This window comes from Pseudorca crassidens, chromosome 16 (genome assembly GCF_039906515.1).
Source record: "Pseudorca crassidens isolate mPseCra1 chromosome 16, mPseCra1.hap1, whole genome shotgun sequence".
Lineage (NCBI taxonomy): Eukaryota > Metazoa > Chordata > Mammalia > Artiodactyla > Delphinidae > Pseudorca > Pseudorca crassidens.
This window is the reverse complement of record NC_090311.1, coordinates 61,134,091-61,157,952: the sequence shown is the minus strand read 5'-3', so window position 1 is coordinate 61,157,952 and position 23,862 is coordinate 61,134,091. Positions and strand designations below refer to the sequence as shown.

Here is a 23,862-nt window from a genome sequence, read left to right as displayed (position 1 = left end):
ACAGAGTCCTGAGTTTAATCAGAGGAGAAAGCTGACACAGCCAAGTCAGAGGAAAGCGCCAAGATACATTTCTTTAGTTTCTGGAAACAAAAATTGGGCAGACTCCGCTTCCAGCTACGATCTAGCGGCCGGGATTTCCAACGCTCCGGGCCCAGAGTTTCGCGCGGACCCCCCCTGAAGGGCCCCCATCTCCGCCAAAGCCGCGCCCAAGGGGCCGTCGTTACCCCCTAGAAAGGCCCTCCGCCGGCTCCGCCTTTGCCCGCCCAGGCCCCGCCCCGGCCGCGCGCTGTCCTGCTCTGCTCGCGGACTCACTTGGGCGAGCGAGCGGCAGCGCTCGGCCTTGTGGCAGGCGGCGGAGGCCGGCGAGGGCGCCGGAGCCGCGGGCAGCGGCGGGGCGCAGGGAGGCGCGCACGGGGGCTCGGACGGCGCGGCGTTGGCCGCTGCGGGCGCCGCTGAGCGCTCTCACCCTCAGTCGCGCAACTTCGAAACCAGGACGCGGGAGCCTGAGGAGCGCTCGAGCCCCGGAGCCTGAGGAGCGCAGAGAGGGGCACGCCGGAGCCTGGCCGGAGAGCGGGCGCCGGGTACCCATAGCGTTCCGAGCGCCGGGCAGCCCTCTGCGAAGCGTGGCTGCCTCTGCCCCCACGGAGGGCACGGGCTGGCGCGGCCGGGCGCCGGGGAGGACGGCGAGGAGGAGGCGGCGGCGGCGGAGACGGCGGCGGCGAGGCTGGGGCCAGGGAGAGAGCCCTGGGGGAGAGGCGCCCGAGCCGGGCCGCGGGAGCATGTGGGCCCGGAGCGGAGCGCGGGGCGCGCTACTGCTGACACTCCTGCTCTGCTGGGACCTGAGGCCGAGCCAAGCAGGTAGGGAGCGTTCGGGCATGGGGGAGGGGAGCGAGGCGAGCGAGGGGACCCTGGCGCCTCACTCTGCTCTGAAGTTGAGGTGGTCTATCGCTCCGTCAGTGCGCACAGGGAAAGCGGTAAGGGCGCCCAAGTTAAAAGGTAGATTTCTCTGCCCCAATAAAGTGGGCGATGGCGCAGATATCTCGCGGGGCGGGGCGTGGCGGGGGTGTTGCTCAGGCTCTCCAGCTCCCGCCTGGAAGGGAGAGATCGCTTCTTTTCCCTGGAACGGTGTCCAAGTCGGGGTGTGCGCCTCCCGGAGTACCGGCCTCCGGGGGACCCCTGGCGTCGCGCGCGCCTGGCAGCGGCGCCAAAAAACCACAGTCGCTGCACAGGCCAGGTGTGCGCTCGCTTGCTGTTCGCCGGCAACTTCCTAGTCCAGGTCCCGGCTCGCCCAGACTCCTAGCGTGGCACAGACCCGAATCCGCAGATGAGAAGGAGGGAGCGAGAAACCTGGGGAACACGGGAAGCGCGGGTCCGCTCCGCCAGCCAGATGAGGCCAGCTTGTAGGGTTTTGTTATCGAAGGGAATAGGGCTGTCTTGCACGTACAGCTTTCCTCGAGATCTTGGGATCCGCAGGCCTGGAAGAATTTTTTTCTGGGTGTTGGTGTTGTGTGTTGTGGGGAGGAGTACGTAGTGATCCTGACGAGTTTCCTTTTAAATGAATCACTGACAAGACTCCCCGTCTGGGAAGCCGACAAGGTGCGCTCTCCACGCTCCTACTCCAGACCCAGCAAGATGCCTTAAGGGAGTCGCTGGGCTCCTAAAATAAAGTCCCTATTCCCCCTCTCCCGCCGTGGCTGTGTACACGTCTCGCTGGTCTGTAGCTGGGCCGGGCGTAGCTGACTGGGCTGCGTCTTCCTGGGGAGCGGGTGGACACACGGGAGCCAACCCATCTCTCTCTCTCTCTCTCTCTCTCTCTCCCCCCCCCTCCTCTCTTCTCTCTCTCTCTCTCCTCTCTCTCTCTCTCTCTCTCTCTCTCTCTCTCGCCCCCCCTCCCTCCCCCCCTCCGTCTCTCTCACTCTCTCCCCCCAGAAACCAAGCACCGGGCTTCCGAGGTTGGGTGGGCGTGGGCCGCATCCTGCATTGACTCCGAAAACTGGTGCACAAAGTGGACAGATGACGCAGCCCTCCCCCCTCTACCTTCCGCTTGGATGTTGACGTCCGCCGCCCTCCTCCCCGCCCCCCCACCCGAACGTCCCACGCCCGCCTCCCCCACTTACAGTCAGCTATTCCTCACTCTGGAATTAATGATTCCCATGGCCCAGGAGTGAGGGCTTGATTTTAGCACATACCCCACTTTTTTTTTTTTTGGCCAGCCTTGTGTTGTAAAGTTACGACACAATCATTTGATCCACGTTAATTATGATTTGGGTAGACTCTGGTATTTAAAGCAGTGTTTTGAAGTTGGAAGGTAATGATGGGGGAGGAAGCAGGCTGCTGAGTGACCAACTTTGTTTTAAAGAGTGCAGTTGGGTGTGGGAGGTGCTGGGTTGGGGTGTTGGTTTCTGGTTTGGGGGTGTTTGAGGGGAGGTGATTGGAGGGTTGGGTGAAGTCTCTGTAAATGGCATATGGGCAGGATTGGGTCTTGGGAAGCTGTGTTTGGACCGGCAGGGCAAGGGTATCAGGAATAAATACTGGGGTTACTGAGGGTGGGGAGATGGGGAGGCAGGAGAAAGACAAGACCGGTTGGCCTAGAGTTCTCCAGAGCTGCAGAGTAGGCTCTGCTGGGGAGGCTGGGGGTGGCCTGCCTTGCCTGCTTAACAAAGCCTCTGGCCCCCACCTTCCCCAGAAGAAACGCCAGGCCCAAGGCTTTGATGGATTTGAGCACGATTGGTGCCCAGCCAGAAATGGGTGGCTAATACCGGGCTTTGATTTCTCACTAGCGAGCAGAACTGGCCTTGGAATTGTGCTCATTACTTAGCGCAGCAGGGGTTGCCTGTCCACCAGCCTGGAGAGGGGCCAACTGGTGGGGTCAGCCTGCTGCCTTCCCTTTGCCCTCAGAAACCTGCCTTCAGGAGAGAGAACATGCCCCTTCCTCCTACACAGCCCTTGTACTCTAATGCCACAGGCACAGAACATTTTTCAGAATGTTCTTTAGGTCTTCCCAGTGATTCCTCATGAGCTCCATTGCACAGATGGGGAAAATGAAGTCCAGGATGTTGCCTTTCCTCAAATCTTGCCTTCACGTGACCGCAGATTGCAGATTTGTATCCAGGGCTCCTGTCCGATAGCGGGCTGATTCGGGCCACTTTGGACTCCTCCTTTTGGTCCCAGCCATGGGAGGGGGAAGCTCCTTCTTGGGCGTGTCCAAGCTCTCCTCAAGGGGCAGGCACCTCTCTCTCCTTTCCGCTACCCCCATTCCCAGTGAATATGGGAATGAGTTCCCTTTCCAGCACTGAGAATTTTTTTTTAAGCCATAAAGTTTGATGGTGGAGAAATCAAACCTGGAACCATAAACCCGAGACTCTTAGAAGATTTCAGCAAGTGACTGGCCAGGAGAGGCCACTTCAAAAGCCCAGGCTGGCTCTGGGAATCTCCTCCCACCCACCCCTCAGCCTCTCCTGGAGCTTTTTTTTTTCCCCCCGGTACGAGGGCCTCTCACTGTTATAGCCTCTCCCGTTGCGGGGCACAGGCTCCGGATGCGCAGGCCCAGCGACCATGGCTCACGGGCCCAGCCACTCCGTGGCATGTGGGATCTTCCCGGACCCGGGCACGAACGCGTGTTCCCTGCATCGGCAGGCGGACTCTCAACCACTGCGCCACCAGGGAAGCCCTTTCCTGGAGCTTTTAATGAGCCTTTCCTTGGCCTCTGGCTGGGATGGTTGAGAAGGAAACAAGGTGTCATGATAGCACTTCTTTTTAAGGTGCAGTTAAAATCGGAGTTTTCCTAATGTCTCTGCTGTGTGTGTGTGTGTGTGTGTATGTATGTATGTGTGGTGGTGGCCTGTCCTTGTCTTCCTCTACTCTGTACCAAATGCCCATTTCACTTAAACAAATGGAAAATCAAGAGCCTCTTACTGGGTTTTCTCATTAAAGTGAAAGTACCACTGCAGGGGAGGAATTTTGTATGTAATTTCTCTCCCCACCCCACAGACTGGGAATTCCATAGGATCCCAGACAATTCCTGTCTCTTCCAATCCGCTTGTTTAACTGCTGAAGCTTTGGGACAGGCCCTGACTTGCCCAGGACTGCACTGGGACTCAAGGATAGAGCTGACATTTGAACTCAGGCCTCATAAACCTCATTCTAGTTGTGGCTCCTTTATTCCACCTGGGCTGCGGACTGGCCGCATGGGTCTGGGATTGAGATTCAGAAATCAAGGCCCAGCTAAGGCAGGCAGCTAATGATGAAGTAGGTTTGGTAGCTGAGTTAGACTGGGACTTGCTGGGGGATGGTGGAAAGAAATTGGGAGCAGGGACCTGGGAGAGGTGGAACAGGGCTGGACCAAAGATCAAGGGGAGACCCTGAGACCAGGCAAGTGCCCAGGGGTAGCCTTCCAACACTGATCCTCTCAGAAAAAGCCCCCACCTGCCCCAGGTGAGATAAATCACAAGCCAGCCTCAGAGCTCTGTACCTATTTGTATAGTTGGGGGCAAAATAGGTTTTTACTTTTTTATTTTGAAGCTTCGGGGGCTCATCTCCTGCACTCACTTTGTTGTTGAGTTTCTCCTGGACTGAGGTACTATGACCTGTTCCTGGCTGCCAGACCACGTCGTCAGGTCTGCCTACCACTTCCCCTTCCCTTTTACCAGCAATGGCTTCTAGGGAGGGTCTGGGCTGCCTGGGGCTTCGAGGATGAGGCTGGAGGGGAGGTGGATCTCTTACATTCCAAGCGCTTGGTTGGTGGTTCTCATTGGCCCATCCTGGAGCCTCCTCCCGGGCCTGCTGGCCAAACATATGGTCATTTGAACCTTATCGCTGGGGTTGGAGTAACAAGGAGGCACCTTGGAGCACCCTGAGGCCTGGAGGAAAGGGAGGAGAGACAGGGGTCCTAGGTTGGGGTTTAGGGGTTGGCTTCGTGGGGCTGGGGAGTAGAGAGAGACTGCTGCCTAGGCAGGCTGGCACCCAGGGGCAGAGAGGAGGAAGCTGGCCGCTGAGGCCAGAGCTGGTGACTCTGGCCTCTTCCTCCTCCTCTTCGTCCTCCCCGGTTTTCTAAACAGCTTCCACAAACGGAATCATTAAAGCTATGAAGGCAAAATGAAACCAAACAAGTATGTTCTGTGCTTTTCTGTTTCTTTCCTTTTATTAAAGGAAAATTTAGAATACCGTAATTAGAATAATATGAGGAAGGGCAGTTTCAGAAGGGTGGAGGGAATGTGTGCCCTCCATCCTTTTGATTTGCTTCTGAAGTGGGGCCTGGGCCGCCACCTCCTGCCCCCCTTGGGCCCGCACCCGGCCTGGAGCCCGGGGAGTTTCTCCCCCACCGGACCGAGTGCATTTTGGCGAGCCGGGGCCAGGTGAGACCCCATCCTCTGTGCCAGCCGCTGCCCCCCACGACCCCGCAGGGCAGGCAAGCCCTGGCGAGGCCCGACCACCGGTACCCCGTGGCGCCCCTTTCTCTCCTAAGCTGCGAGGCTAATGGCAGCGAAAACATTTGCTGAAGTGCTGGCATAAATCAGCCGCCTCCCTGCTCCCCCCACCCTACCCCTTTTGTTTCCTCTTCCTTCTCTCCCAAAGCCCTGGGTTGCTGGAAGCTTCCGAATTTACCCTTGCGGACACAGCGGCCCGGTTAGCATCTCCGCCTGGTGGGCTGATTCAGCGCGGGTACCTGGGGGTTGCGCACACCTTGGCACCGCCCGCTCCCCCTTCCCTTCCTATCCTGAGCCACCCTGATCCCCCTCGGCCCCCTGGCCAGTCCCCTCCACCCCGTCCCCTGCTGAGCTAAATCAGTCTTCGGGAGTCCACACCTCTCAAGGCATGGTTGGTTAGGGAGTGAGCTCGCAGCAGAGCCTCCCTCCTTCTCACCTCCCAGAGCAGGCTGCCCCCAGTGCCTCACAACTTCCCCGCCACTGGGCGGCTCTTTTCTCGAGGAAGACAGGATGTGGGTGTGAGAGCGTGCATGGAGGAGTGAGTGGGGTGAGAATGTGTGTGGAGGAGGTGGGCGGGGGCGGGAGTGTGCAGTGGGAGGTGAGGGTAGGTGTGGTGCTGCATTGGGTGCTGGGCATGGAGGTGAAGTGTGCAGGAGGAATGAGTGTGTGTGCTGAGTTGTGCCTTTTGCATATGGGATGTGTGGTGTAGGTGGCTGTGTGTGTGTTTGGGTGGGGGAGGTATGCAGTGTACATATGGGTGCAGCTGTGGTGTGTTTGTGTGTAAACAGGAATGTGTTGTGTGGGGACGGTGAGTCACCGCCAGGCTTGGGAAGCTCCTCTCTTGTATTCTTAGGGCTGCCTGTTTGAGGTGGGACCCAGGTGAGCAGGATTTGGTCCATTTGGTCTGAATGCCGGGTTGTGGAGTTGGAAGGGAGGAAGCTGGCTTCCCCCACTGAGGGCAGGTGGGACAGACTGGCCACAGACAAGCCCTAAAGCCAGTCCAGGAGCTTCAGTGCCTACCCCCAGGAGGACAGGGGTCCGAGTCCTGGGGTCTCCTGCAGTCAGCTCCCAGCTTCCCTAGAACAGTGACAGGGCCTGTGGTTTGAAGATCTGCTCTGATCTGGGTCCGGTTCACGCTTCACCCTCCAGGGGGAGTGGGGTGTCCACTGGAATTTGCCAGAGAAGAGGCAAGCAGAGCTTGGGTGAGTGGCATCCCTCATGGAGAGCAACGTGGGCAGGCACGGCTGGGCCTGGGACTCTCGTGGATGCAATTAAGAGGACACATGCACACACAGACACACACATGAGCCCTGGACTCCTCTGTTCCTCATTTCCATGGTCACAAAGGGCTCCCCTGCTTTCCCAGTTCCCCTGCCTTCCTTAACTCTAGGATAAGGTGTGCTGTTGTGGACCAGAGAGACCTATAGGAAAATCACAGCTCCACCGGTATACATATTGCTTTACAGATTATAAAACCCTCATACGTAAGACCTCAGTTTGTCCTTGTAAGAACCCCACTGGGGAGGTGGGTGCCACTTAGGAAGCCCACCTCAGACCTGGGTCAGAGCCAGAGCATCCCTGGCCCCAGCCCTCAAGGTGGTCACTGTGTGGGAGGGATGCTGATTTCCACTCCAAAAAATGGTAAATGACATTCCGAGAGCCCCTGTATGTAGCAAATGAGAGCAACGACACTACAGCTGACCTTTGAATAGCTCGGAGTTAGGGGCGCTGACACCCCAGCAGTTAAAAATCCTCTGTCTGCTATCTCAGCCTCAAAAATAAAGGAATTGATAAGCGACTCACCCAAAGGCAGGAAGCTGAAATGGTTTGGATAGAATCAGGACTCAAACACTAGTTCTTTTGATTCCACATATTGTAATCTCTAATTGAACATAAACTCATCCCCACAATTAACTTAAAGATCTGTAAAATGAAAATATAGCTACTACGTTTATTGAAAAAAATCTGCCTATAAGTGGACCCACACAGTTCAAGCCTGTATTGTTCAAGGGTCAACTGTCTATTCAGGGAAGAGAGCCTTGGGGCTTCCTGGAGGAGGTGATGTGAGCCAGACCTTGACTCTCATTTTTGGGTCTTTCTAAGAGCATTTCTGAAGAGGAGAAAAGATGGGGGTGGGGTGAAGAAGGCCCGAGACTTCTCCCACTCTTGAGAAGTTGGCCCTGTCAGCATCTGCAAGGCCTCTATCCTGCGTGGACACCAATCCTTGGTGAGCCAACCTTCGGCCATATTTCCATCCTGGCCTTCCCAGGCCCAACTGAAGGGGTGTGCCTTGGGGGACCCGCCCCTCTCAGCTACCTCTTGCACTGGAGATGAAAAGATTTCTTATTCTTTGATTTGCTCTCTGTGGTTCTTGCAGATGGAGTGCGCCCAGAAAACGCTTTTTAAGAAATGGTAGGGATTATGTTGGGGATGGAAGCATGGGGAGGTATACTTCTTTGCCTCCTGCCAGGCCCCCATCAGAGAACACAGAGTGGGCAAGAAGGGAAGCACAGAGTCCTCAGCCCAGCTACTTCCATGAGCCCGTTGGAGGGGGCAAGCTCACTTCTCATCACCTCCAGGAAGCCCCAGCCCCTCTGCCTACCCCTTCTCACAGAGGCCCCTCCCCAGGGCCTCAGCTGTGGGTGCATGGTGTGGCCAACTGGGATTCTGAGGAGTTTAGCATAGCCCCCCAGCATTGACACTTACTAACTCTGTGGCCTTGGGCAGTTCACGTAACTGTGCTCTGCCTCAGTTTCCTCATCTGTAAAATGGGGATGATAATAATAATATTGTCCTCACAGGGTTATTTGAGGATCACATGACCTGATATATTATAAAGTACAGGGCCTGGCACACAGAGCTCAGGGAGCACTCAGGCAAAGCCTCCTCAGGAGAGAGCCGAGCAATGCCAGAGACGTCCTCCTCCAGGGGAGTGGGGGGAGGAGAAAGCAGGGAGGCTCAGGGCCTGGAGGCCCAGCAGCTCCTGGCCTGCGAGTTAGGGGACTCTGGTTTTTGCTCTTTCTCTGCTGTGTGACCTTAGGCAAGTGGCTTTCCCTCTCTGGGTCCCATCTGTAGATTTGGGATGGGGGAAAGGTGGAAGGATGATCCTTAGGGGCTCTGGGGTTTTTGTCTGGTTCCATGTGAATAGGCCCCAGCAACCAACAAGAGACAGAGGTAACCATGGCCCAGAACCACTGTGTTTACAGGGCCCCTCCAGAAAGTCAATATATCGACTAGAATGCCCTTGTGAGCATTATGCGGCCCCGGGTCTCTCTCTCCAAAGCTATAAATCACCCTCTGGGACCTCCGTCCCTTTTTCTTGTTTCATGAGCATCTCCTGCCTCACAGACTCAGAGCCCCAGATGCCAAGCAGGGCCCGGGAGGCAGAGAAGGACCCCATCGCCAAAGGCATCCTGGGCATGTGAGCAGAGAGGCACTTGCTGCCTGACCCTGCCGCTGCCACAAGGCTCAAGGGGGCCCTCTGGAGGGTGTGGCAGGAACACACTGTCCAGACCTGGCCATCCCATCCACTGTTTCATTTCTCAGGAGTGGAGGGTGGCTGAGCGCGGGGGTGGGGAATGAGGACTCCTGTCACCACATTGGGTGTTGGAACACACCGAGCCCTAAAACTTGGTGCACATGGACATTCGTTCGGTCTGAGCATTTGCTGGGCTCTGGGGTCAGAGGTGGGCAAAGTACCGGCCTGAACCTTGAATTGATTTGTGTCTCTTCTTGAGGCATAAGCCACATGCCAGACCTGTGATGCTGGGGTGCAACAGGAGTGTATGATGGGGCAACAGAGAGGAGCCCTTCTGAGGACGAGCCAAGATGTGTGTACTGGGAGGGGTCTGGCATGGTGCTTAGAGCAAGTTGTCTACCCTCTCTGAGCTTCAGTTTCTTCATTTGTAAAGGGGGAGTGGTAATAGCACCAATCTCATCAGATCCTTGTGGGGATGAATGAGATAATGTGTGCAAATGCTTTGCACATTCTAAGTCGCTCAGTAAAACTCGCTGTCCTCCTTCTCCTCCTCCTCGTTGTTATTGGTGCCATGTATTGGGTGATAACAACAGGAAATCCTTCAGCTGTTGAGAGAAGCTCCTGTGGTTCAGGGAAGGCTTCCTGGAGGAGGGGAGGATGGTGCTTGACTGGCTTTGGAAGGATGAGCAGAGCTTGGGTGAACAGAAAGGGCCTTCTTGGTAGGGGGTGTGTATGTGAAGGTGTGGGGTGGGAATGTCTGACACATCCCCCAGGAGACGGATTCTGAATTCAGCCACCTGACCATCTGGTAAAACAAGACTTCTGGAGCCAGGGGTCCCTTCTTAGTCGGAAGAGCCAAGGCTTTGGAATTAAAAGGATTTGACTCTTACTGAGTGCCTGGGCCAGGTGGCTCAACCTCTGTGTACCCCAGCGTCCCCATCTGTGGGGTGGGGATGACCCCGCTGACTTCACTGGATGGTGATGTGATGTGAGATAAACATGCAGTCCTGGCACAGAGTAGGTTCCATTGATTGCCCTTGGCCTCCCTCCTACCTGCCTTTCCCTGCCCCCAGTCTGGCTGCCCCCTTGGCTGGGCCTGGGCCCTGCTTCTCTCCCTGTACATCTCTGGGCAGGAAAGCAGGGGGACAGAGAGTTCCTGGTGGCAGTTTCCTTGTCAACCAGAGAGCCAGGGAGAGGGGCAAGAAGAAGGAGGCTGCCGTTTCTGGTCCCTGATGCCCACCTGGGCCTGGTGGATATCAGGAGGCATCCCTAGGGTCTGGGAGGAACGTCTTCTGCTGAGATCACCCAGGAGGCTGTAACCCCCAGAGGCCCTGACTGGTATCTGGAGGCATTACTGGCGTCAGGAGACAGAGCCGAAGGCAAGCAGCTCTGTAATGCAATCAGCCTGGGCCTGGGCACCCATGGAGGATGCAGAGCTTATAAGAAGTTGACCGGGATTCCAGGAATGTTGTTCCTGGCTCCCCTCCTCCATCCCACCTTTGGTCATTCTGTGAAAAAGCAGGACAGAGACTCAGAGACAGAGGGGTGACCTGGGGTGGGGTGGGGTATGTCTTATGGGGCAGGTTCCCACCCTTCTGTTTCCTGTCACCCAAGCCAGGGCCCTGGGGACAAGGAGGCAGGGTCAGCGGGTGGAGACAGGATGGGGTTGAAACAACTGGGTGACAGGAGAGCAACTGTGACACTAGGTGCCTAGGGAGCCTGGGTCTGCTCGGTCTGATTTTGCTCACTCGCATGTCCCTGGCACCCAGCACAGTTCTGGAACACAAAGAGTGCGTGATGAACACTTGTAGAACAGATGAATGAGGATCCCCGCAAGCCTTCCTCGCCCAAGAGCTTGCTGTGACTCACTCCCTGCCACGCTTTGGACTTGCTACCGTAGATGCGCAACCAAAGAATTAGAAGATTCTCGTTGCTTTGCTTCCAGCCCCACCCCTCCCCCGCTCTGCCTGCCTCTCTCCCTTCATTCTCTCCTGCTTTCCATCTTTGATCACTTACTATGCACAGGGTACCATGGATGTCAGAGCCAAGTCTTCAGTGGTCAGAGCCCCTAGGTAGCAAAGAATTGACTCACTAAATCCAGTGGAACCACGAAGAATTAATCGAGGACTGCCGTCAAGCGCCCTCTGCCCCTTTGTGTGGAGAAAGCAGACTGGCAGACATTTGCTGGGCTGGTAAACTTTGTACTCACCTGCATGGTGGCCTTCACAAGCCATAGCTGGCTGGTCCAGGCCCTTTAAAGATGTTTGTTTCCTGGGAATTCCCTGGGGGTCCAGTGGTTAGGACTCTGTGCTCTCACTGCTGAGGGCTCTGGTTCAATCCCTGGTTACGGAACTAAAATCCCACAGGCGACACGGCCAAAGAAACAAACACAAACAGACAAACAAAAAAAGATGTTTGTTTCCTATTTGCAGTCTCAAGCCCATGGATCATTCCCCTCCACCTTGTCTTCTAGTGGCTCAAGAGAAAGTCCGTTGCAGGGACACTGGCCCTGGGGCCTGGGAGCAGGTGTGGGCTGAGACAGTATATCTGAAGGTTCATGGGCAGGGTCTGACTGGAGGCCTCAGCCCTCCAGAGCAACTGCCAGCAGCGTCTTGGCAGGAGCTGGTTTTGATACAGGGGAGCAGTTTTGGCTGCAGAGTCTGGCTAAGCCAGGCTCCCCTTGGCACTGCGTCCAGTGTTAACATTCAGGGAGCATCCCTGGGAGATTAAACACCCCCAGGCTCTTAGCCGAGGCAGCAGTAGTCCTGGGCCCATTGCCACACTCACAGCTGGGCACCCGCCGGCCCTTGCCAGGAGCCCCTAACACAGGTTCATCTGGAACTCCTGCCTGGCAGCCCGAGATAGCCGGAGCTGATGGACGCAGCAACCCCTGCTGCAAATGTGAGGCCCCACATTTTCCTGCTGGTTCGTCCCACTCTGTACAGACACACACATACAGAAAGAGTCCTAAGCTGAGGAGTGGGAAACGCGGATTCTAATCCTGGCCAGCAGCTAATCTGCTGTGTGGCATTGAGCTAGTCCCTTTCCCTCTCTGGGCTTCAGTGTCCTCATCTGTCCAGTGGAAGAGGGTCTGCCCTAGAATCAGTAAATTGGGTTCAAGTCCTGGCTCCGACACTAGCTGTAATTCCCCTAGCCTGCATCGCCTGTGAAATGTGGGTCCTGATTGGTTGTTGGGGAGATGAAAACGAGATGAGGCATGGTCAGTAAAGGTCAGCCCCCTTTTCTTTCTACCTGGGAGGAAATCAATCTGCAAATCGCTGGTTACACCCCTCCTTTCTTTCCAATATTCCCCTCTTGACATAGGGAGTATTAGACATAAAGTTCAGGATGGCCCACAGGGTGACTTGGTGAGCCGCCTGAGGGGAAGCCTGCATTGTCATAGCATTTGGAAAGAGCACTGGACGAGGAGTCTGGAATCTGCAGCCCTAAGGTCAGCTGTGTCTGTACAGAGTGGGATGCACCAGCAGGAAAATGTAGGGCCAGATCTGGCTTTGTGTGACAGGCAAATCACTCACCCTCTCTGAGCCTCAGTTTACCCATCAGCAAAAGGAATAAAAGAAGCTGAATGCTAGGTAGGGCCCAGGGAGAAAATGCCTGGACAGGTGCTTTGGAAACTTCTCCAAACCCCAGGGGCCACTGATCTGAGGTGGAAGGAGGCCGGCACAGCAGGCTCTGTTCCCCCAGGGGCTATGCAGAGAGCTGTTCGCTGTGGGGCAGGCAGGAGAGGGCCTGCATTTCCACTTCCCTGGCTGGAACCTCCCGCTGGCGGGTGGGCCCTGGCTTCTCCCGGTGGCCTAGATGGCCACGGCTATTGAGGTAGATGACAAGAGTTTGGGTCGCTTCCCATCCCTCTCTGCTCCACACCCCAGAGTAGGGGAGGCCGGGGTGCCACGTCAGGGAAGGTTAGTGTCAGTGCTGGGTTTGAGGTGTCCAGCCAGCACGCCATCTGCCATGCCCACCAGAAGTTACATAATCCCTCGGCCGGCTGCCTGTTCTTAGAAAACAGGACAGTCAGGACCAGCAGGGAGTGGAGGTTAGGGTTTTCTTCCCTCTGCTTTGTTCCCTCACAGCCCAGCACCTCCCTGGACCCGTCTTCGTTCTCCTGGTTGTTCCCACACTGTCTGGAGCCTGAGACATAAATGCTGGGACCGATCAAGGCTGAGATTGGAAGGGGACGTGGCAGGCCTTGAGGGCTGCTTGCTGCCTGGCCTTGGGGCAGCCACATGGTCGGCAGCCCTCACAGCCCATCACAGCCTTCCTCTGCTACCTCGGGCAGGCTGGGCTGAGGAGGGAAGCTCAGGGTTCTGGGAAGTAGGGGCAGGCCCTCACCCCAGTTCCTACAGAGGTGTTCCCCTTCCAACACCTTATCAAATAATAAGCATTTTTAATATATCCAAATAACAGCTAAATAATGCTGCCTGTGTAGTACTAAGGCCTTTGGAATCACTGAGACCCAAGATCCAGCCCTGTCTCTTTTTTTTTTGTGGTACGCGGGCCTCTCACTGCTGTGGCCTCTCCCGTTGCAGAGCACAGGCTCCGGACGCGCAGGCTCAGCAGCCATGGCTCACGGGCCCAGCCGCTCCGTGGCATGTGGGATCTTCCCGGACCGGGGCACGAACCCGCGTCGCCTGCATTGGCAGGCGGACTCCCAACCACTGCGCCACTAGGGAAGCTCAGCCCTGTCTCTTTTATTTGCTAGCTGTGTGATGTTGGCCAGGCTACTTCACCGTTGTTAATCTCAGTTTCCTCGTCTGTGAAATGGGGATGATAAAGCCTGCTTCACATAGGTATCTTGAGGATTGAATCAGACAATGATGCATACAGAGGACAGAGAAATTGTTCAGTAAATTGTAGCTGTCGTCATTGGTATCCAATTCCATCCCCCCCTTTTTTTGAAGAAAATAATATATAATGACTAAATCTTATTTATTCTATTTTTTAAATTAATTAATCTATTTTTGGCTGCATTGGGATCTTTGTTGCTGCACGCGGGCTTTCTCTAGTCGCGGCAAGGGGGGGCTACTCTTCGTTGCGGTGTGGGCTTCTCATTGCGGTGGCTTCTCATGCTGCGGAGCACAGGCTCTAGGCACGCGGGCTTCAGTAGTTGTGGCACGTGGGCTCAGTAGTTGTAGTTCACGGGCTCTAGAGCACAGGCTCAGTAGTTATGGCGCACAGGCTTAGCTGTTCCGCGGCACGTGGGATCTTCCCGGACCAGGGCTGAAGCCCTTGTCCCCTGCATTAGCAGGCAGATTCTTAACCATTACACCACCAGGGAAGTCCCCTTATTTATTCTAGAAAAGAAAGGTTGGTTCAAAATTAATCTATTAATATTAATAGCGTGTGCCAAATTAATATCATATACCATATTAATGAATCTAAAGAAACAAAATCATATTATATCTATAAATGCTGAAAAAACCTTGGACAAAATTCAACACCTATTCATGATATAAACATTCAAGGAAATAGGGATTAAGGGATACTTTTAAGTATAATAAAATACACACACACACATATATTTTTATATATATATATATATATATATATATATATATATATATATATATATATATACATCCTAGTCCTAAAGCCAGTATCTTATTTAATGAGGAAACGCTAAAGGCACTTCCATTAAGATCAGTAATAAAGCACGGACGCTCACCATCTCTTTTACCATCCAACACTGTGCTGGAAGTATTATCCAATGTAATTTAACAAGATAGATCAATTAGAGGCACAAAAAGGGTAAAGAAGAAGTAAAACTATCCCTACCAGATATTAAAACATACTATAACGCCTCTATAATTAAAATAATGTGGAGCTGGTGCCTGAATTGGCAGATAGGCCCCTCAAAGAAAAGAGAAAGCCCAGAATTAGACCCAAATGCATGTGGAAATGTGGTATATGCAAGGGTGGTATCCCAGATCACTGGGATAAAGATAGACTTTTAAATAAATGGTGCTGGACATTGCGTCCCTCTCAACTGCTTCTTAGAATACAGCTACCCTTAGTGATAACTTGTTGATTAGCCAATCACAAAAGCGTTGGGAACAAGGTATTGCCCACTCTGTATTCTGCATGATATTAAAATAAATAACACTAGAAAACTCAAAAAAAAAAAAAAAAAGGTGCTGGGACAACTGAGTAGCCATTTAGAAAATGATAAACTTTGATCCATATTTCACACCAAACAGAAAAATAAACTTTAAATGGATTAGGGATCTAAATGTAAACAGTCATACCATACAGGTAGTACTAGATGGAAACTCAGGTGAATTTCTCTTTAATTTTGGGACAGCGAAAGGCATTCTAACTGTGGCTCAAAATCCAGGATGATAAAATTAAAAATTGATGAATTTTATTACATAAAATTTTTAAAAAATTTACAGTAAAGCACCCTAAGGAAAGTCAAAGGACAAAATATTTGACAAACTAAGAGAAAATGTTCGTAACATATGCTACAGATGAAAGACTAATAGCCCTAATACATAATGCAGTCTAAAATATTGAGGGACAGAGGACCCAAAAATCTGATTAAAAAGTGGGAAAAAGACATGAACAGACAATTCACAAAATAAGATGTAACAGTGACCCTCAAACACATGAAAAAAATGTTACAACTCACTCATAATTAGAAAGACGCAAATTAAAACAACTCTGAGATACCACTTCTTACGTACAAGACTGGAAAAAATTAAAAATTGTGACCACACATTCCATTGGGGAGGCTATGTGAAACAGGCACTTCCAGACACTGCTGGAGGAGGTGCAAATTGGTAGAATCCTTTGGAGAACTGATATGGCAATACTTAACAAAACTGCATGTACACTTTATTTTCTGGCCCAACAGTCCTACTTCTAGAAATCTACCCTTAAGATATACCTTTATCAGTACAAAAATGCTTATGTGCGTGGTGACTCATTACAGCGTCATTTATAATGGCAAAATATTTGAAACAACCAACACCCCAGTAGAGGAGCTGAATAAACTATGGTACAACCACACACTCGAGTACTATGCAGCTCTAAAAAAATGATGCTAGAACTCTTCAAGAACTGATATGGAGAGATTCCTAGGACATACTGACAAGTAAAAGAAGCAAACCACAAAGTAGTATCTATAGGATGCAACCTTTCATGTAAGAAAGAAATGGATATAAGACCAGGCCAGACCCAGACCTCTCTTCTTATTCTTTTTTCATGGCCTCTTGAATACATTCTGCTTCCTCATCAGATGCCCCTTCCCACTCTGCTTATAGATCCAAGCAGTGAGCCCTGTGTGGGGAGACAGATTCTCTGTGCTGCCCCCGAGGAAGATGGAGAGGAGAGGACAGGACCCCAAGTGCCATCCCTGCCCTGGCTTAAATTGTGACTCCTGGCTTCGTGTGGTCCTACAGCCCTCTGGGCCTTGCTTTCCTCTTCTGTCAAATGGGGGATAATGAATCCTACACCACTGGTCACACAGACAAAAGGTGGGACCAACATCATAATTAGTTCATGTGTGCAAAGGGCGTTGCATGATGTGGAATATGTTATTTATTATTTACTTACAGGCTCTGCACGTTGCTCCTTGGGACTCAGATGGGTCTTGGATCCTCTTTTCCAGTCCCTTGGAACACACACATGCGTGCACACACATATAAACACACACACACACACTCCATTCTATACAGAACTGTGGAAGATGCTGAGGTGGTTGCTTTATTTGCTGTTTCCTTTACCTGTGAGGTTCCCATCCACATACGCTCCGTCTGCCTGCCAGGTGTGTTTCAGGCCCTCTGAGCCCCTGGCCTCCCTCCCGCTCTGGGCCTTCTCTCGTGCCCACATTGGCCAGTTCGAACACATTGTGTCATTTAGGCTTTGTAATGACTCTGGGAGGAAGGTCCTAGCAGAGGAGCAAAATGGGGCTCAGGGAAAGTGAAGTGACCCCCGCCCCCCGCCAGCCTCCCAGCTTTTGGGTCAGAGTCTAGTCTAGGTCTGACCCTAGCCTCTGGACTCCATATTCAGTGCTCTTTCCAGGAGCCCACTCTGCATCCACTCTCCAGGGCCGGAATCAGGGCTTATCCCCTGTGTGCCTCCCTGGGTGTCCCCGTGAGCCCTAGCTGCTTGGTGATAACTGGTGGAGTGATTGGGTGGTGAGTGAACAGAACTCGGGGCTGCTTTGTAAAGTACAGAATCCCCCACTGATGTGATTCTGGCCTCAATAAAGCACTGTGGATCGTTGGGCAGAACTGGGCTCTTCCCACAGGCTGGTCCCAGCCAGCATGACCAGCCGACCCCTCTCTCCACGGCCTGTGCCATTTTAAGGATTGGTCCAAGAGGGTGTGTGTTCATGTGGGCACCTGGGGAGGAGCATTAGCAGCTGCAGGGGGGCCCCTGCAGGTCCAGTGGTCTGGGGGGAAGGGGCCGAGCCAGACCTGAGTCTCCACAGAGCAGGAGGGGCCTTGGGCAGGCGGTGGAGGGCATAATTGCCGGAAGGTCAAGCTCCAAGCCCTGAGAACTCTGCTTGCCAGTCAGTAAGTCGTTTATTACACCCTTGACGGCATCCTCCTCTGCCCCACCCTGGGTCCTTGCAGCTTGCAGAAGGAAGGGCAGGGCCAGCTGAGGGTCTGGACTCTTGAGGGAGAGAGGCCACCGGGAGCCTGAAGTAGACCAACCTCTCCACCTCCCCATCACAGCCCACTGGACCAGACCGATCGCCCAAGCCCCCAGGGGCCCTGATCACTGATGACAAGAGCTGGTTGCACAGAAGTTCCCAGGTGCTTGGGCACCTCCATCACACTGCCCTGGACTTCCTCTCCAAGGCTCCTTCCAGGGAATTGTAGTGCTTGCCAGGGAGGGTGCAGTCCTTAGAAGGCAGGTAGCGACAAAGCAAGTCCAGAGATGATGTGGGCAACCCCCTCCCTCTGCCTCAGAAGCCTGGCAGGCCTTATAAAGGGGCACATGAGGGCCCAGCGTCCTCTTTGCTTGAGCAAGAGCTGGTCGTGAGAATCAGCCGCGTGCTGTCTTTGGCTCCCCCACCCACCACGCGTCCAGCTGGTGCCCATCGCTCGCAGGTGTGGAGTACTTCACGCAAAAAGCACCTTCACACGTGAAGCTGAGCTTCTTAGCAACCACAGGACATCGTCCGGGTGAGTGCTTGCACCACCACCACCCCGGCCCCTGCTTACAGCTGGGGGGACAGGGGCAGAGGGAGGGGGTTGACTTACCCACATCATCTCTGGACTTGCTTTGTCGCTGCCGGATTTTCCCCACTTACCGGCCCCTCTCCACTCTTAACGTGGCTGAGAAAGATTAAGAAGATCGTCCTTCCAGGCAACCTGTCTTACCTACAGGTTTTACCCAGGAAACTCAGGGAGATTGAGAGGAGCTACCGGGGCTTTAGCTGTGGTTGGTCCGAGAGGGCAGCGGGTACAGCTGTACAGGGAACAGGAGCTCTCCTCGCTCTGTGGCCCTGCTAGGGAAGGTGCTGACGCAGCCCCTGGCCTCGTCCTCCTGTCCACACCACATTCACGGTGGAAATAAGGGCTGAGCAGGAACAAGCAGTGGCCTCGTTCAGTGGTCTGTCCGCAGAGTGGCCTGGTGACCCAGCTTGCCTCTCCTGGGCAGGGATGTTCCAGAGACAGGCAGCCACCTTCTCTGCCCACCCTGCCCTCCCCTCGACGTCCGTCCTCTGACCCTGAGTGCCTGGGCCACCCGCCCCCTCCCCGGAATATGCCATACCCTTCCCTTGTATGCTCACCAGGGGTGGGCAGCGGGGACCAGCCTTCCACATGGGGAAATTCCAGCTCCCACTAAGTTCCAAATTCCATGGCCTTATCGCGCACCATTTTCTCTGACCTTTGATGGGCTTCCCAGTGTAGGAGGAAGGACCTCCCCACCCTCAGAGAGACAATGGGGGGAGGCCTCACTTTCCCACCACCCAAGCCCCCTGGGTGTATCGTGGCCTTGTACCTGGAACACACAGGTTGTTGATACAGAGAGAAAGAGCAGCAGGGACTTTGGGGGAAGGGTGGACATTGGGCCTGACGGTGACACATGGTGGAGTCGTGGTCCCGTTGAACCCTTTCAGAACGGAGATGCCACACCAAAGTAAATCACTGCCTCTTGCTGAGCCTCGGTTTCCCCATCTGTTAACTGAGGAAGCTGGACCAGGGAACTCTGAGGTCCCTGACAGATGTACATTTTCTAAAATCCCTTTATTCCAGCCACCTGTTGAATTTCCTGAGAGCCAAAGAGGGCAATTGTGACACCACTGGCCTCTCCTCAGCATTTCCTGTGTAGCCAGGACCTGTAAACAGGGGTTTTGATGAGAGTGTGGGTCTGCAGCTGACAGGAGGCTGCAGCTTCCACGTCAGTAGACATGCCTCTGCACGGGGTGCTCTCACCATGGACCTTGGCGTGGCCTGCTCCTTCCTGTATCTGGGTCCCAGCTTGGACGCCCCTTGCTCGGAGAGCCCCTCCCCGATCCCCCTGCCTCGTTTAGCTTATTACCGTCGGGAATTATGATTTGTGTATGGACTTACATGCTTGCTGGCTTATCGTCGGTCCCCCCTCTAGCATGTCAACTCCACGAGGACGGGGCCACGTCACTCAGTACTGTACCCCCAGGTCCGGGACAGTGCCCAGCACAGACTGGGCCCTCGATGTCCAGGTGCTCCGTGAACAAATAACCAGGCTTGTACTTAAGAATCTCCTAGAGTTTGTTTTTGGTTTTTTGGTTTTTTTCTAAATTCACGTGCCTGGTCTTTGCCCCTAGTGGCTCTGGTTTAGGAGTCTGCGCATATGAATCTTGACAGAGCACCCAGGTGACTCAGAGGCACACCGCTTGTTACAAAGAACAGGGCTTGCTGGTTCCTAGCCTTGGCTGATCCGTGGGACCACCTCTGCCCGGTTCCCGCCCAGAGATTCTAACTTCACTGGGCTTAGGGTCTGGCCTGGCCATTGGGAGCTTTCAGAGTGGCTTAAGTGCTTCTGTCGTGCTGCTAATGGAGAGGCCCCAGGATCCAATCATCGCCAAGGCCTCTCTGGTCCAAAGGTCTGCCATTCTTGCAAAGCCCTGCAAAGTTAAACCACTGTTTCTTCCAAACCTCCAACGGGGGTCAGCTCCTTGCCCTACCCTTCTGCACAGATAAAGAAAGTGACACCCTGCTTGACCCTCGTAGGTGAGTTGGGAGCGTTTCCCAGGGCCCCATAGCCCCTCTCCAGTGACTTCCCAGGAGCCACTGGTGGCTCTCTGCTCTCTCCAACCTCCTTTTCCCGGCAAGACGGCCGAGCTGTGTTGGAACCTGTCTTCCTCTCCCCTGATAGTACACAGTTTTAAATAAGATCTTCATTTACCAGAAGTTCACACCACAGCTTATGTGTTATATGAGACGCCGCAGTCTTGTGTTGGTGGGGGAAATGCTCTGGGATGCGATCAGGGGGCTGGAGGAGAAGCGACGGCAGAGGGGGTGCAGGAGGAAGGAGGAACCTGGGGAATCCGAGCTGGTGCCTGCCCTGGCCCTGGCAGTGCCATGCTCCTCTGAGCTCTGCATGGTGGCTGGGGGGAGGTGCTACCACTCTGCAAGCTGACCTCACAGCTGCTAGAAGGCTGGGAGCTGGGGGGTGGGGAGGGAATGTGATGTCCACGCCAGCTCTGCCAACTGGTGCCCGCAGTGCTGTTCCGGGTCATTTATGCATCTTCAGTTGGTTAAGCGGGTGCTGTGGCTGTTGACGTGTCAGCTGCCTCCCGGCTTGCCTTGGAGGCTGGGATTAGGAAGGGATTTGGTGGCCGCGGACACACACCTCTCCTCCCCCATGGCCATCCTGCCTCACTTCTTCCCAGCCCAGCCTGTGCAGCATCTAAATCAATAAACAAATTCCAGTTGTACAGCACTTTACCATTTCCAGGTTTTTTTCCATGCAATCCTCCCAGCCACTCTGTGAGGTGGGTGTGATCACCTTGCTTGTACAGAGGAAGAAACTGAGGCGGGGGGTGGGGGGGTTGAGTACCTCGTAAAAGACTCCTGTGGCAAAGCTGGCCTTGTGCCAGGATTCCTCTCCGCTCTACCTGCACCTGGCGGGGGACTGGAGGGCAAGGCGCTGTCCCATCTCGCCATGTGGTCTGTGGTATTTTTACTGCAGGAGTGTTTGTTCTGGGGGCCTGAAAGCCGAGAGATCAGGGATCAGGTACCAGAGTGCCCTGTGACCTTGAGCAAGGCTGCTTCTCCCTCTGGGCCTCAGTTTCCCGAAAGGTGAACCAAAAGAATTGGATTAGATAGTCTTTTGGGAAGGTGCTGCCCTGCAGCTCTTCTTTGCAGGTGTTCAAGTGCCCTGGCAGGGAGGAGATGCGGGGAGAGGGTCCTGCGGTGGCCCCGGCATGGGGTCCGTGGTACAAGGCCAATGTGCGTGTAATAAATATTGAGCTGACAGATGCTAAGCCGCATCCCCAGCCTCTGAATAAATAAAAAGTTGCCCAGAATAACAGCCCGGAAAATGCTGGGGCTCCAGCCAGCTCTTACCTTCGCCCCTGCCACTGGCCACGCCTCTGTGCTTCCTCCTCCCATCCCCCTCCCCATCCCCTGTCCATCATTCACTCCAGCTCCAAAGGCGGGTGCTGTCCCAGACTGGCTTTAATTCACAGACTGCCCCCAAACCCACATCCCCCCGCCCCCAGCTGCCACAGCAGCTAATGAGAACCAGGCCCTGCCGATGACAGCTGGGGGACAAGCCAGCCAGGCCCTCACGGGGCTGGGGACGGGTGGGGCACAGGGGAGCATGCCTTTAATGCCCAGTGCCTGCCAGAAGCCTTTCTTCGTGGACACTCCCTGGCATTTTTGGCTTCTACCCTGGGAGATGAACTAGCCGAAATCCACAGGAAGCTGCCCCACTCTCACTGCTCCTGGCTGAGGCCACCAGGAAATTAGGACCAGGGTGCACATAGGTGGCCCCAGGGTGTTCCCAGATACATGGCTCACACTCAGTTTGATGTTTCTCTGATATGTTTATGAGTACGTGTTTCCTGGCCCCCAGCTGCTGGGTCAAGTGTAAAGTCACAGAATGTTAGCGTGAAAGAGACATCTCCCTCATTTTACAGAGGAGGAAACCGAGGCCCCAGGGTGGGGATTGGGGGGTGAGGACACCTGCCCAGGGTCATATAGCCAGACAAGTGACAGAGCCTGGATTTGAACCCACATCTAGGGCCTGTGCCCTTAACCCCCACTGACATTGCCCTTCTCCAGGGGCCTTTGTTAGGGCCTCACAAAGATGACGCCTCATCCTTGGGGTTTAGCCCAGCCCCAGAGGAGAATGTCCAGGCCAGGGGATCATGGCTCCTTGATCCTGTTTTTGATTTATGGACCACCCTGGGAAAACATTGCGCCATCAGAAAACCTGCTTTCTGCTTTGTGAGAGGGACCACTGCCCGTGGGGAGCCAATGCCGAGAAGCAGAACCCCCCGCAGACTTCTTTTGGGCTCCCATGCTGTGTGAGCACCGGCAGGGAAGCCTCCTGGGTGGGGAGCACCAGGCAGAGCACAGCCCCCCTTTGCACGGCCCTTGCTGGTTTCCACAGACGTCTCTGTGGAGGATCCCAGTAGTGCAGTGCAAGAGGCAGCAGGGGTTTTAATCCCCATTCGACATGTGAGAGCGCTGAGGCATGGCCAGTCAGGAACTTGGCCGGAGTCTTGTGGCCCAGCCAGTTTTGGGCCGCAGGGTCTGGGGACTCACCTCAACCCACCTCCCTGGTTCTCTTGGGGAGATTCCAGGGCCAGTCTGAACAAGTAGGGCCTGAGAGCTGGGCTGGAGAGGGGAAGATTTGGTGTCTAGACCCCCTCCTGGGCAAGGCCAGATTCCCTTTGGTTCTCAGGCTCTGCTGGCCCAGAGCAGACCATGCCGGCCCCCTCCCTCCCCAGTGCCCAGGGCGGGTCCGCCCTCCCCCTCCCCGGCTGCAGCTGCAGGGCCTCCTCTGCTGCAGGACTCCTGCCCTGCTGCTGCTGCCTCTGACATTCCGCCCCAGAAGATAAGGATCCTGTCTGGCGCCTGAGTGCTTTTTTTCCTCCTACTTTCCGAATCTGTTCCCTGATTATCTGCAGACAACCCCTCAGTAGGGGGGCCACCTGGGAGGGGGCTCAGAGCACAGAGACAGGCGTGGGGGAGGGGGACCAGGAGGCATGTAGCCACCCACCTGGGGTCTTGATGGCCATTTACTAAGCCCCCACTGCAGCCTGAGCCCCCAGCTCAGCAAAGAGCTGAGGACTGGTTTCCCTGGGTGGACTGACCCACTTCAGTGGGAAGAAGAGGTATGTGGGCTGGGGGCTGGGATGGGGACAGAGGGTGGGGTCAATTCCGTGGTCAGCGTTCCTCAGCACTGGGCCTGGACAATGCCCAGAGGGGATGTGGTGGAGGCTGCCGCCAGCCAGACGGCCACATCCTGTGGGAGATGCTGGCCCTTCCCAGGCCAGACAGGGGCTGAGGACACTTAGGGACAGGGGAGGGAGGGTGCTGGAGGGCTCCCAGCCTCCAGCTCTTGGGGACTGGTCTCAGAGAACGGCCAGGGCTCGCATGGCCTCCTGGCCTCAGCCTGAAAAGGAGGGGCATCCCCGTCCCCTGGGCCTAGGACTAGGCACCATCGGAGAAGCCCAGCCTTAACAGGCCCGGGCTCCCCCTGGAGTGCATCTGGTCACATTCAGGCAGCGTACAGACAAGGAGACCCGTTCAGAGTGAGAAGGGATCATGCCCACCTCACCCCCCTGGCAGGTCAGATGCTCTTCCGTCTTCCAGGGGTCAGGAGTTTGCATCATGGGCTCCACTTACTGGGAGTTGGGAGCCCACGCCTTACCACCAACATACTGTGTGATCTTGGGCAAGTTTCTTTCCCTCTCTGGGCCTTACATTCTTCAGCTGTACATTGGGCGGTGGGGGGGAGGGCAGCCTGTGTGAATGAGGACACACAGCC

At 54.7% G+C, this 23,862-nt stretch overlaps 1 protein-coding gene across 2 annotated transcripts in view; it reads left to right on the top strand.

Moving 5' to 3' along the window:
* The first annotated feature begins 304 nt into the window (after positions 1-304).
* UNC5B (unc-5 netrin receptor B) overlaps positions 305-23,862 on the top strand; it is an 85,425-nt gene continuing 61,867 nt past the window's right edge. For both annotated transcript variants that reach the window (XM_067710656.1, XM_067710655.1), the window contains exon 1: positions 305-858. In XM_067710656.1, the coding sequence (XP_067566757.1) occupies positions 780-858 (79 nt within the window). In that variant the 5' untranslated portion in view covers positions 305-779. The remainder of the gene's footprint in view (positions 859-23,862) is intronic.